Source organism: Ascaphus truei, chromosome 12 (genome assembly GCF_040206685.1).
Source record: "Ascaphus truei isolate aAscTru1 chromosome 12, aAscTru1.hap1, whole genome shotgun sequence".
Taxonomy (NCBI): domain Eukaryota; kingdom Metazoa; phylum Chordata; class Amphibia; order Anura; family Ascaphidae; genus Ascaphus; species Ascaphus truei.
The window spans coordinates 25,992,810-26,006,032 of record NC_134494.1 but is presented as its reverse complement, the minus strand read 5'-3'; the positions used below and the strand labels follow the sequence as shown (position 1 = coordinate 26,006,032).

Sequence of the window (13,223 nt, the reverse complement as noted above, 5' to 3'; positions counted from 1 at the left end):
GGTGCAAGTTTGTTTTTAAGATTGGCGGGCTTGGTAAAAATAACTTTGGGATGGTCGGATAAATGTCCTTTCAACACCATCTTTCTGGACTAGGTGCCAGTGTTTCCTGATGGTGTGTAATTTTGCTAGCGTCTTTATTGTATTTCGTAACAAATGGTGTATTGTACTCATTGGTCTGCTCTTTTTTTCTTTGGCACCAATGCCCTCTCAGTTTAGTGTATTTGCCCTTGTTATCGCTTTATCGATTAAATCTTGGTCATACTTCCTTTCAATGAATCTCTCCCTCAATATTGTAGTCAGTTCATTAAAGACTCCATAGTCAGTGCTATTCCAGCGTAGTCGTCGGAACTGCCCAAAAGAGATATTATCAATCCATTGTCTTTTATGATAACTTGAGTTTAATAGATAGTTGTAGTGTTTTGAAAAAAGTCTTCAGGGTCATGTCCTCAACGTAAATTGTCAATCTAAAAAGTTTATTTTGTTACGGCTTCGCTGCGAGGTGAAAATTAAATTTATAGTATTGTTATAAATGTATTGTAGGAAGCAATCTAGTTTGTGTTTGCTCCCTTTCCCGATGAACAGTACGTCATCTTCGTATCGCCTCCAGTGGACCATATTCGCATAAACGGATGAGCCGACCAAATATTCTCCATTTCCCAGTGGGACATGAAAATATTGGCGTAGCTCGGTGCGAACCTGGTCTCCATAGCAGTACCGCATTTCTGAAGATAGTATAAGCCATTAAACCAGAATACGTTATGATCTATTACAAACTGTATGCCTTCTACTAAAAATTCCCTTTGCTCTTGTTGGATAATGAGGTTTCCCTCTAATGTTTTCCTAACCGCTTCGCACCCATCCCTGTGGTTAATGGATGTATACAAAGAGGCAACATCGCAAGTGACTAAAAAGTAGTTTTCCTGCCAAATGATATCTTTAATGATGTTAAGTACCTGTGTAGTATCACATAGGTTCAACCGTGACTCTACTACAGTACATATTTCTGCAGGTAAAAATCAATGTATTCGGAAAGGTTTAAGTAAGGGATCCAATCCCTGAAATGAGTGGTCTTCTGGGGGTGGGGGGTTCTAAATTCTTGTGAATTTTATCATTAACAAATTGTATTCCCTATCTTTTACAATTCCTAAAGACTTCCCCCTGTTCAAAATGAATGATAACTCACTTTTAAAAACATTTGTAGGATCGGTATTAAGTCTCTCATAGGTTACTAGATCACTTAGGATCCTTTCAGCTTCCTTGGGGTAATATAGCATGTCCATAATAACAACCCCCTCCCCCCCCCCCTTATCAGCCTGTTTTATTGTAATTGATTTATCTTCCATTATTTTTTCTAATGCCAGTTTTTCTAATTTCGTGAGGTTCTCTGGGAATCTCCTCTGAGTTCTGGAAAGTTTTTCACAGTCCTCAATCGAAGATTGATAGAAAACCTCCAGATAGTGTCCCTTACTCCCGCTAGGGTAGAAATTAGATCTTTCTTTAAGATTGGAATGTAAAAACGTGTCTGCTAATAAGTCATTGTGACCAGCTTCCTGAACCTCTGGACTAATATTGGATTAGTTCTATTCATATTCTCCCTGCTCATGGCGTCCCTATTAAGGAAAAACCTCTTAATAGTCAATTGTCTAATGAATTTATTAGCATAAATAAATAAACTGAAACCACTCGGTCCTACAGTGAGGGCAAAGCTCAGCCCCTTTGCAATAAGTTGATTTTCACTGGGAGTTAAAACCTTTTTACTGATATTAAATATGCTAAATACTGCATTTGCCCTTTTGGCCACAGATTTTCTTCCTCTTCCCTGTCCTCTAGTGCTCTTTTTCTTCCTTTTTTCCTCTGATCTTTCTTGAATCCCTAGGTCGCTTAAACACAAAAACCTGTTCTGAGACTGTAACGGTGGGGGAGGGGCACGGTCTAAAAAAGGAGCTGTTCTCACTCCTCTTACATTTTCCCTAATTGGACTCCTATGTCGGGCTGGACTGACTCTCTCTCGGAATCTCTCGGATTCATATCTGTGCCTATCCCTCTGTTCCCTCCTTGGTGATCTATGGTCTCTGTTTCTCCTATCATGGTTCCCATATGTGCCCAGGTCCATATGTCTATTATCACCTCTCCATTCTCTTCCATGGAAGTCCCTATCATTGGGATAGTAAGAATAGTGGGTCTGTCTATAGTTCCCATAGTTTTCATTTCTATAATCACGATCTCTAACTATCTCCCAGAGTGGTTCGAGCCTGAGGAAGCAGTACACACGGCGAAACGCGTTGCTCTTATCTGCGTTGACTCTTGTACCTAGGCAGCCACCGTAGCTGTCCACTTTGCCTGCGTTCCAGCAGCGTTGCACGCTGCATATTGGACGCGGTAGCGAGGACCTGCTTGTGCTGCAGAGAACACAGACTCTGCTGCGACTGCTGAGGAGTTTTTTTTATATGTGAGTTTGTACGTTTATTGCAAAATAAATATCTATGATTTTATCTAATACACTCTCCACGCATGTGAATTGATTACGGGGGACTCTCCTGTGACGGGGTGAACCGTAACTCTAAGGTTCTAACCGAGAGGGGAAAAAAGCAGAGACACCATTTAAGCATTGTTTGCTTACACATGGCCGTGTAAGAAGTTTTTATTTCTAACATTTACACGTGTCACCATCCCAACCTTGCTATTTATTTCTTCACTCAGCAGATGCATGGACTGTGGCTATCTTAGCTCTTGTGCATTTCTCAGTGTTTGGTTATCATATGAGCCATATGCACTTTCTATTTGTTCATTGGATCTGCACTCCCCTTACATTTCTCCTTATTTCTTGCTTTCACTTGGGGGTCCCGGAAAGATCCTTGGGGTTGAGCAGCAGACATTGGACTCCAACGAAGTGCACCGTTATATGGGTGCATGTTGGACTCCTCTATTACAGTAGTATCACAACCGTTTATTTGATGGTTACTATTGCATAGAGAGAGCGCCTTAGTTTTTTTTTCCGATACATTTTTATAGAAATGGCTTTGGGCTGTGGATTTTCCAATCTTCAGCTTCTCATGTTCTTTTTTTTTTTTTTTTTAAATCTCACTACTTTGGGGAATGATGGGTTAACCTGAGCGGAATGGGACGATTGGCCGCGACCAAATTGCCGCTGGCGCTCCACCGCAGAAAACAGTCACCTCGCCATCTTCCGCCTTCTACATCTTTAAATGTCCCAACCGCAGGGTACCTGGCACGGCCGTCGCTCTGATGGCATTTGTGCGTGCTCACCAGCAGGACACTCATCGCGGACGCCAGCAGGAATGACACATTTTTAAATGACCCTGCGGCTGAGACATTTAAAGATGCAGATGGCGGCGAAGTGACCGGCGGCGAAGCGACCTGCGGTGACTAGTTCTGGCGGCAGAGCACTTGTGACGATTTGGTCGCAGCCAATCGTCCTAGACCGTATCCTGGGCATCTCCATTTTTGAGCTGAGCACGGAGCTGGTAACACTTGTTTAAATGTTCTCATTTTCATGGTCTTTAAATCTTAGGCAGTTTACTAGTTGATTTCAAAATGAGTCTTCGTATTGCTGCAGTCTCTGCAGTCGCCTCTTAAAAGTTTGCCGAGTAGGGTTGCTGATAATATTATCAATAACTGCATAATTAGGGCTAATGAGACCATAGACCAGCATCTTTTAATGATGCCCACCCCCAACCCCCCCTCCCCCTTACCTTGGTGCCGGCGTCACATGACGCTGCGGGGGTCATGTCATGTGCTGTGACATCATTTGACACCCATCGCCATTGGTACGCGTCGCCCGGAGCCGGTTGAATCAAGGTAAGGGAGTTGCAGAGGCCTTGTGCAGTCCCCCGGCATTTAATTTAAATGCCTTCGGGAAGAGCGTGGGGGCCTCTGTAACTGCCACCCCCCTCCCAGTTTGCGCACCCTTGCTGTAGATGACAAAAGACACACAGATAAAAAAGAAAGATAAATGTTACTTTGTGTTTGTGCAGTGTAGCCTTTTTATTGCCAGTAACAACTACTAAAGCAAGCAAATAAACCAATTTAAACAGTGCAGCCGCCCGGTTCCAATTGCTGTTGCAGTCCTGGGATTACTGAAATAAAGCTAAATATAGCTTTTATGTGGCAGTAGCATCCGCGCGATCATGAAAAAAAACAAACTCTATTCGGCATTGTTACAAATGCTACAGGGCTTTATGTTCCACACTGTTTGTTGGATGCGTCTGTTTTGACATTTGATTCATGTGTTAATGTGCTTTTCTTCACATAGCTGGTTGCCTTTGAGGTTGAAAGAATTAAAGATGATGAGCAAAGCAACCCGCAGAAGACCATGAAACATGTCAGGGAACTTGCAGAACAACTATTCAAAAATGTAAGTGTCCTTGTTGTCGAAGGTGGTGCATATTTTTTCTTCTCTAAATCTTTGATGGCAATATGTTTGTTTTAACACGTTTCACAAATCGGGTTCTTTATTGCCACAGACTCCAACACATTTCATACACAATTAATAACACTCGTGTGTTCTAGTTCTTAAAAGCACAGTTCCAATTTAGCAACATGCAATGGGATATATTGGAATATCGGCTATATAACCGGTGCTCCACTGTTTTTTTAAAGATGCTTTTCAAGATGAATGTGTGTGTGTATGATTACAGTAAATATAGATTAGAAATCAGTTTTGTAAATGTCTAGTTGAGTTCTTATACCTAATTGTGTGATCACTGACTGCTCAAGGGATTCTGAAGTTGAAGTGATCAGAGATTAATCATTGAGCAATTATTAAAAAGTTAACAATTTAAGGTAATTTTAAGAGTTTCCTACAAATAGAATAGAGCAGCAAAGAATGTTATCATGACAAGGTCAAATCTATACCTTTTGCGTCGGGAAAAGTTAGTCTGCACCTTGAATGTTGCAGGCCACTAATAAAACTCGCCTACTTTTGATACCAGGGTTTTTTGATGGCTGCCAGTAGTATATTCTTTCAGTACCTCGTCATGGGTGAGAGCAGAGGCAAAGCTTTGGATGTATGTGGTGTCATGCCAGTGCCTTGAAAGACCTTTGTTTGAAGTCCTTGTAAAGTGTAGGAGGGTTTGATATTCTTGCCTACTCTGGAAAATGTGTTAATGCCCCTTGATCCAGTAAACCAGAAACCTGTATTAGACGGGTACCTGAGGATATTCACGAGTCCCTCTAAAAGAAAAGCATGCCACCAGAAATGAAAATCTCCCTTCTATTCATCCTCTCCCTAAAGGTTTTACAAAACAGGATAAATAAAGCACATTGTGTAGCCACTTTCTAACTCCCCTGTAACTACCTTGAAACTCCAGGCCAATATCTTTGTTGCCAGCAGTGCAGTGTGTTGCAGATCCCTCTAATAGTGATGGGGTTAATGGATGAGTTGATAAAGCTGAGCTTTTTTTGATGGCTTATCAGAAATTTTGCTCAGTATACTTGAAATATACAGGTTGTTCCACAATCTTTTAAGTATTGTCAAATGCACTCACTGTAAGTAACCATTTGACAGCTGTAACATACACTTGGGTCTAGAGCAGGAGTGGCCAACTCCAGTCCTCAAGGGCCACCAACAGGTCAGGTTTTAAGGATATCAGCAGCACAGGTGTCTCAATCGGGGGCTCAGTCAATGACTGAGCCACCTGTGCTGAAGCAGGTATATCCTGAAAACATGACCTGTTGTTGATCCTTGAGGACTGGAGTTGGCCACTCCTGACCTACAGCCACAAAGCTCTGATAAATCAAGGCCCATAACGTAATGTTACGTGAAACAGTGCTCTGAGCTAACATGGTATCCTCAAAGCTTATGGTATCCTCGTATGCAAAAAAAACCCCCTTTAAATGTATCTAATTTCCATGGGCTTACTGTCACATTATTGTAGCGTAACATTGTGGTACTTTATGCCGGTCCTTTCCTGACCCTGAAATAGGTCTTCTGCAGAAGTATACAGGGGAGCCGAGAAATAAAGCCATGTTATTTAAATGATGCCTGACTGTGGCATTACAGCCACCCAGACACTGCATGACTCTATTTCATTTTCTGGATCGATTAGCGCCATGTTTAGGTGTAATTTAGATAATGTAACATTAAGTCCCCGCGTTAACCTTAGCACACTTTAGTGAATATGCGCTTGATAACACCTCTGTAGGAGACGAGAGGCTTGAACTGCAGGTTTAACCACTGGAGTTCTGCATGGCGTAGCCACCACGTCAGGGGGTCTGGCAGTCCAGGGGCCCCATGGCGTAGTGGCTACATCATCGCTTTGAAACTCGTTTTTCTAGGGGAGATGGTGTTCTGCGCTCATGTTAAGCGCTGAACGCAATCTGGCGGGCAGAGGAACAAGAGGACGACTTCCTCCCCTTCCGTTCGCATCATCCGTGATACCACAATCGTGTGATTGCTCCGAGGGGTGGTTAGGTGATCGCTAAGCGCTGGTGGGACCCGGCCTCTACGGCACGCAAAGGGTTGACGCGCTTTGACGTTAATAAGGGGACCTTACTGAAAATGTGAATTCCTTGAAGATTGGCTGCACATCTTGTGTCTGTTTTTCACGTACACTGTCAAACTCTAGACTTCATAGCCTATGCGTTTCTGCAGAATATATTTCATGTATGTCTGCCGGATAGAGGCAGAGTATATTCATTTGTTACCATTTAATCAGGCATTAAAAAAGTTATGGTGGGTTAAACAAAAAGTGGCAGTGGAAGCACTGTATGCTTGCGATAATGGGGGTTGCAGACTTGTCTGAGACATGCAAAGGTGCTCACAAGTGGTATTTTTATTTGCTGTACACTGGAGGGTTTTTGTCCCTTTTTTTTTAACCCACCATAACTTTTTTTAATGCCCGATTTAAATGGTTCCAAATTATACCCACGAAGCGGCTTCACGTTGCATAGCCAGTAACCAACCTTGTACTGATGAGACTCAAAAGGTTGAAAAAGCTGTCTGTGAGTAGGGTTACTGGACCTGCACTTCTTTAACCCAGGCTGTGCTGAAAATCTGTGTAATGCGGCAGGCATAAATTCATAGGGGTCCATGTTAAAATGGATAACAAGCAAAGAGTGACACACTGCGCTCATTTGCATGTCATTACCCAGAATCTCTTGCTGCAGTGAAAGCATAATATGCCAAGAGATAATGGGGAAAGACAGGGTCGTAGACCTGTCTGAGACATGTGAATACACCACAAGTGGTATTTTTATTTACCAACAATTTAATGAAAGTTGAGTTCTCAATAATCTAACCAACTGATATACTGTGTGTATGTATATTTTCATTTTAATCCTGCAATTATAAAGTCACAGCTAACCAGTGTGCTCGTTTTTAAACACTGTGCCTTCCTTAGGCTAAGGCCCCGCTCCCAGAGTCAGCGCACCCGCACTGCAGACAGGCGGTGCGCTGACATACACAGACCGCGATATGCGGTCTGTAGGGAGCGGGAGCCGGAGCGGGAGGTGGGCGGGAGTGGGAGGCTTGACAGGGAGGGGGGGCGTGGCTTGAGCGGAGGAACCCGCTACTCTCCCCCCCCTCCCTCCACGGACTCGGGCTGGAGCTGGAGCTGCTGAGGGTAACTTTAAACACACACACGCAGGCACTCATACACACACACACACAGGCAGGCAGGCACTCACGCACTCATACACACACGCGCGCACACACAGGCAGGCACTCACGCACTCATACACGCGCGCACAGAGGCAGGCACTCACGCACTCGGGCACACACATACACACACAGACAGGCACGCATGCACTCAGACACACACACAGACAGAGGCAGGCACTCACCTGCTTTCACTCCACACTCCTCCCCGCTCCCCGAAGCCTCTCCTCCTCCCGAAGCCTCCCCTCCCCATTGGCTCACAGCCACACCACGTGACGCGTCAACTCTAGGAAACACCATTCTCTTGTGTCTCCTAGCGGCTGACGCGCCACAGCGTGTAGTCAGCTGTGCCGCCAGGGGGGACCGGGACCGGCTCGCGAGGATTCTCCTGCTGGTGGGGAACTCGCGACATGGCCGCCCGCGCCAACAAGCGCAGCGGGACCGAGGCCTTATTTTTGTACAAAAAGCAGCAGCAGCAGAATACTAAATGCCACCAATAAAATGTAGAAACCCGTTCCATGTATCTGACTGTACATTATTTTGTTGGCATTCCCATCTCTGTTGGGCTCACTAAATCTTTGAAGGTCGTTCCCAGTCCCTAGTTGCCATGATTTCCTTTTAGTAGTAGAGCCGCTACACTAAAGCCTCGTAAAGAATCGCGCAACAGCTGATCTGACACAAACTGTAGCAACATTTGCTGGCTTCCTTTGCAGATCCATTTTATGTTTTCAAATGAACATGCTTATCTGTGCGTGGTCACTTCAGGCCACTTCTTCTTGGAGGATTAAGAGCTCCAGAACCTTTGCTCAGCTCCTGCTCATCCTGCCCTGTTTCCCATTATTATAGCCGTAGTATCAGTTTGCAGTTTGTTGTTTGATGAAGGCGGTTGGCATAAGCTGGTGACTGTAGTTGTGTAAAACAATTTTTGAACTGCACTCTGTGATATAGGTGAAAAAGTGAAAGCATACAAAGACAATTGGTGGCAGGGAGCAAAGTTGAATCCTATACCCCCAATGTCATATAAGTATGGGTGACTCCAGCACACATATATTTTGCAACACTTTTTCTCTGATTGCTTGTTCAGTTAAAAAATTGCTGAGGAACAGTATGGTTAATAAAGGTGCATTTTCTTATTTATTTATTTTTAAGTAGTTTTTTTTTAAATTGGGTTTACAAGCATTAAACTACAACATTACAACACAGAAAAAAACCAATAAGAAACACAGAAAAACATACTTTTACACAAACTTATTTTTGGTCTTGCTTATCATACTTATAATTTCAGAATTCAATACTAACACATTAACACAAATAATAATACAGCTCAACCCCGTTATAGCGCGATCCGCTTCAACGCGAATCCGCCTGTAACGCGCTCAGCGTGGCTCCCGAGATTTGAAACCTCCATTTTGCCGCGCGCCGAAATTTTAACGCAATCCCGGTTATAACGCGGTCTCATTCTGTGGCCCCCAAGGACTGTGTTATAACGGGGTTCAGCTGTAATAATATTAATTAAAAAAAACAGATAATAGCATTTTAAAAGATTAACATCAAAGCCATCACCTCACAGCCTCCAGGTGCATTTTCTCTTGCCACTGTTTTGTTGTTTGTTTTAAATAAATGCAGCTGTTGCTTACCTTTAGCTTTACGGCAATGCAATTATCTAAGCTTCCGTTCGATCCGTTCTCCCTTAATCGATCGGTGCAGATCCTGCTTCCCAGGGCACGCGATATGGCTGCCTATTTCAAAAGAGGAAGTGTGGTGGCTTTCTAAACGGTTGTTCTAGCAACCCAAGGAAGCTTAATACAAAACAAAATCATTAAAAGGGGCATAAGAGTGAGAAAAAAAATGCCATGTGTATTATCTAATACAGTACTACACAAGTGATTTATTTTAATAAAACACATATAGGATTTTTAATGAAAGGCTGCTTGAAACATTATACATAACTCCCATTAGGCCAGGTCCATAGTGGCTTCGCCCATGCGGAGGCGCACGCAGCCGTGACGTCACCCGCTTGAAGCGAGTGCGTTTTTTGGCCATGGTACGCGCACCATCCGTGGGCGTGTCTAGGGGCGTGCCAGTGACGTCACGGAGCTGGTTCGCCCTCAGTGGACAAACCGCTCACGTGACCTGTCTGTCGCGCTGAGGAATCAGTTTAACCGATTTCTCACGCAACGCGCACCCCTCCTGCTTCCGCACGCCGCATGGACGCGAACACTGCCTTAAAGCTCCGCACGGTCTACAGTACCATGGCCCCAGCCTTAGGTGAAGGTCCATATAGTTTAAATGCAAACTTTTTTGATGTGAACACTCAATCTGTTTGTTTTAATCTTGTGTGATCCACATAATGCTCAATCCAGTAACCAAAGCCTGGGTGGTTTTTTTTCCACCTACATACCTATTCTTTTTAATATGTAACATTTTTAAAAGTCTAATACAAAATCCTGAAGTTATTAAAAAATGTTTACTTCTGTCATGTACGGCACACCTGTGAGCATGTGACCTGCATACTTGGACACAGGTTAATATACAGCTCTCTAACTGGCCCACCTTTCACCTTCGCAAAGGTCCCTCAAATTAACAAGATCTCCCCTCAATCCGTCCCCATATACCATCTGACGTGAACAGCACACTTGGAGTGGAAGCACTGTATGCTAGGTGATAATGGTGAAAGGCAGGGTTGCAGACCTATCTTAAGACATGTGAATGTGCTCACAAGTGATATTCTTTTTTGGCTATACTGCTGTGGCCAGCTTTATTCTGCCATTTACCCGTAATTTTTCGGGGCTTTTTTCGGCAGCCGCCGAACTTGGCTGTGCGCCAGCTGCATCTTGCGGCCGCGCGCGGCCCGTTTCCCCATTCAGCGCTAATGCGCTGAACAATGGGCCGCGCCTGCGGCGCCAGAAGAAAAAAAACGGCCGCGTCGGCACGGGGTTTTAAATTACCCGCGGTGCGGGCCGCCTGAGAGTTAGTTTAGCCGCCACTGTATATACAGTTGTGTGAAAAAGAAAGTACATCCTCTTTGAATTCTATGGTTTTACATATCAGGACATAATAACAATCATCTGTTCCTTAGCAAGTCTTAAAATTAGGTAAATACAACCTCAGATGAAAACAACACATGACACATTACACCATGTCATGATTTATTTAACAAAAATAAAGCCAAAATGGAGAAGCCATACAGTGTAGCTTTACAATGTAGATTTTAAATGATTCTGCTGATATCAGAAATGGCCTTATTTGTTGGTTAATGGTCTAAATTGAATTCTTCAAGTAAGAATCCTGCACTGAACATGCTCTGTTGTAGGCCTGGCAGAGCAAGACTCGTGGAATCCAACTATTAGCTATGCTAAAGACTTCATATGGATTTCAGTTTAAGTCTTGAGTGGAGCACACTGCAATAACCTGACATATCAAACCATAATTGCACATACTACAACTGCTAGGTCAGAAGCCTGTTTATATGGTAACATGTTCTTTCTTCTTCAATATGCATCATCTTCTTAAAGTTCTTGCCGATACTTCATTAAATTAGCATTTGCACCAGTGATAAATGACTCCATCAACATAAACTGTTCAGACAAAATTCATTACAGGGTATGGTTTTTATAAGTTATATTTTGTAAATGTTATAGGTGCGTGTTGTGTGAAAGGCTGTCTCCTGCTCACTCATGAAGTGAGGGTATGAGCGGGCGGAGCAGAGGATGATGGGAATGATAAATGGTTGATCATTGAGGATCAGTCTTTGCTGCTAATTGAGGCTCTGGGAGATGCAAGCGACACGATAGATTGCTCCTATAGATTGGAATGTGTCCGCTCTTACTGTATTTGCCTACAGCTTCTGCTCACTAAAGCATCTCACAGCAATTCAGTTTGTTAGCCATGTATCAAATTTCAGCCACACAACTGTCAACTTACAAATCTGATATTTCCGCAGTCGAATCGACTAAAACTAGGTGAAGCACCGTCCAATTGTATTGTATGCATTATTTATATAGCGCCATTAATGTACATAGCGCTTCACAGTAGTAATACACATGGTAATCATATAAATAACAAATAATATAAATAACAAGTCATGAGAATAAGTGCTTCAGACATAGAAGTAACATTAAGGAAGAGGAGTCCCTGCCCCGAGGAGCTTACAATCTAATTGGTAGGTAGGGAGAACGTACAGAGACAGTAGGAGTGAATTCTGGTAAGTGCGTCTGCAGGGGGCCAAGCATTGTGTATCATGTGTCCAGGATTATCCACAGTTTTATTCATATGCCTCGTTGTGTCTTAAGGTGGGTCTTAAAGGTGGATAGAGAGGGTGCTAGTCGGTTATTGAGGGGAAGGGCATTCAAGAGGTGTGGGGCAGTCAGTGAGAAAGGTTTAAGGCGGGAGAGGGATTTAGATACAAAGGGGGTAGAAAGAAGACATCCTTGAGAAGAATGCAAGAGTCGGGATGGTGCAATCTATCACTATGGACGAGCACCTTATCGCGATCAGAGGGATCACACCATCTAGCTGTCCAGGGGACCCTTGTCCGGCCTGGCTTATAAAGGAAGCCTTGTTAGTTCTGGCCCCTTTCTTTCACAAAATTGCAAACTCATTCTCCTCAGGCTTTTTACCAACCTCACCTCTTTTAAAGAAACCTTACCTCGATGAACTGAACACGGATAACTACCAACCAGTTTCTAATATTACAATTTTAGCTAAGATCATTAAAAATCGAGCCCAAAAACAGTTATTGAACGACCTGTCCTGATTTAATCTGTTCGACTCCCACCAATCGGGATTTCGAAAAAATGACATCACTGAGACGACCATGATGGGTGTTACTGACTTCCTGCTCAACACTGTAGACAAGGGGGCACAACTGATCTGAGCCTTCTCTACCTGACTGTGGCTTTCAACACAATTGATCATACATTTTTTCTGACCAGACTTAAATCGGATGTTGGGTCGAGATGTAAAGTGCTGGACTGGTTCCAGTCCTTTCTTAGTGTCAGTAGTCAGAAAATCACCCTCAAAGTGAATTCTTCAAACACAATCCTGCTTATTTATGGCATCCCTCACGGATCTGACATCTTTTCCGTTCTATTCAAAATATTTGTGAAACCCGAGGGGACATTATTTGTCGAAAACATATTCAGTTCCATCAGTGCGCGGATAATATGCAGTTGATGTTGGACATCTCCAATGATCCTATCATCACGGCGAACGGTCTGAACAGTGGCATAGCTAAAAATGCAGGGGGGGGGGGGGGGGCAGGCAAAATTTTGCACAATAGGCACTTATTAGCTGCGCATGCGCGATTGGCACTTGCTGGCAGCGCATGCACGATCGGTACTTGCTGACTGCACATGCGCGACCGGCGTTTGCAGATCAGGCCTCCAAGAGTATGGGCTGCTGGACTTTGGCTACATCCCTGGATCTGAATAATTGCCTTAGTGACATCTCTAATTGTATGGCATTTAATTGGCTACTACTTAATGCCTCTATAGCTGAGCTGCTCCTGATAGACCTTAAAGCACAAACAGATGCTATGAGTAGCGCCTTCAACAATCTAAAAATAAGTAACTCTGCCATCCCAAGGAGAGAGCTATTATTGGAG

General features: G+C 43.6%; 1 protein-coding gene across 4 annotated transcripts in view; it reads left to right on the top strand.

The window, feature by feature from the left end:
* Window positions 1–13,223, top strand: part of SBF2 (SET binding factor 2) — a 344,966-nt gene that overhangs the window by 198,996 nt on the left and 132,747 nt on the right. For all 4 annotated transcript variants that reach the window (XM_075567087.1, XM_075567085.1, XM_075567084.1 and 1 more), the window contains exon 13: window positions 4,274–4,375. In XM_075567087.1, coding sequence (XP_075423202.1) covers window positions 4,274–4,375 — 102 coding nt within the window. The remainder of the gene's footprint in view (window positions 1–4,273; window positions 4,376–13,223) is intronic.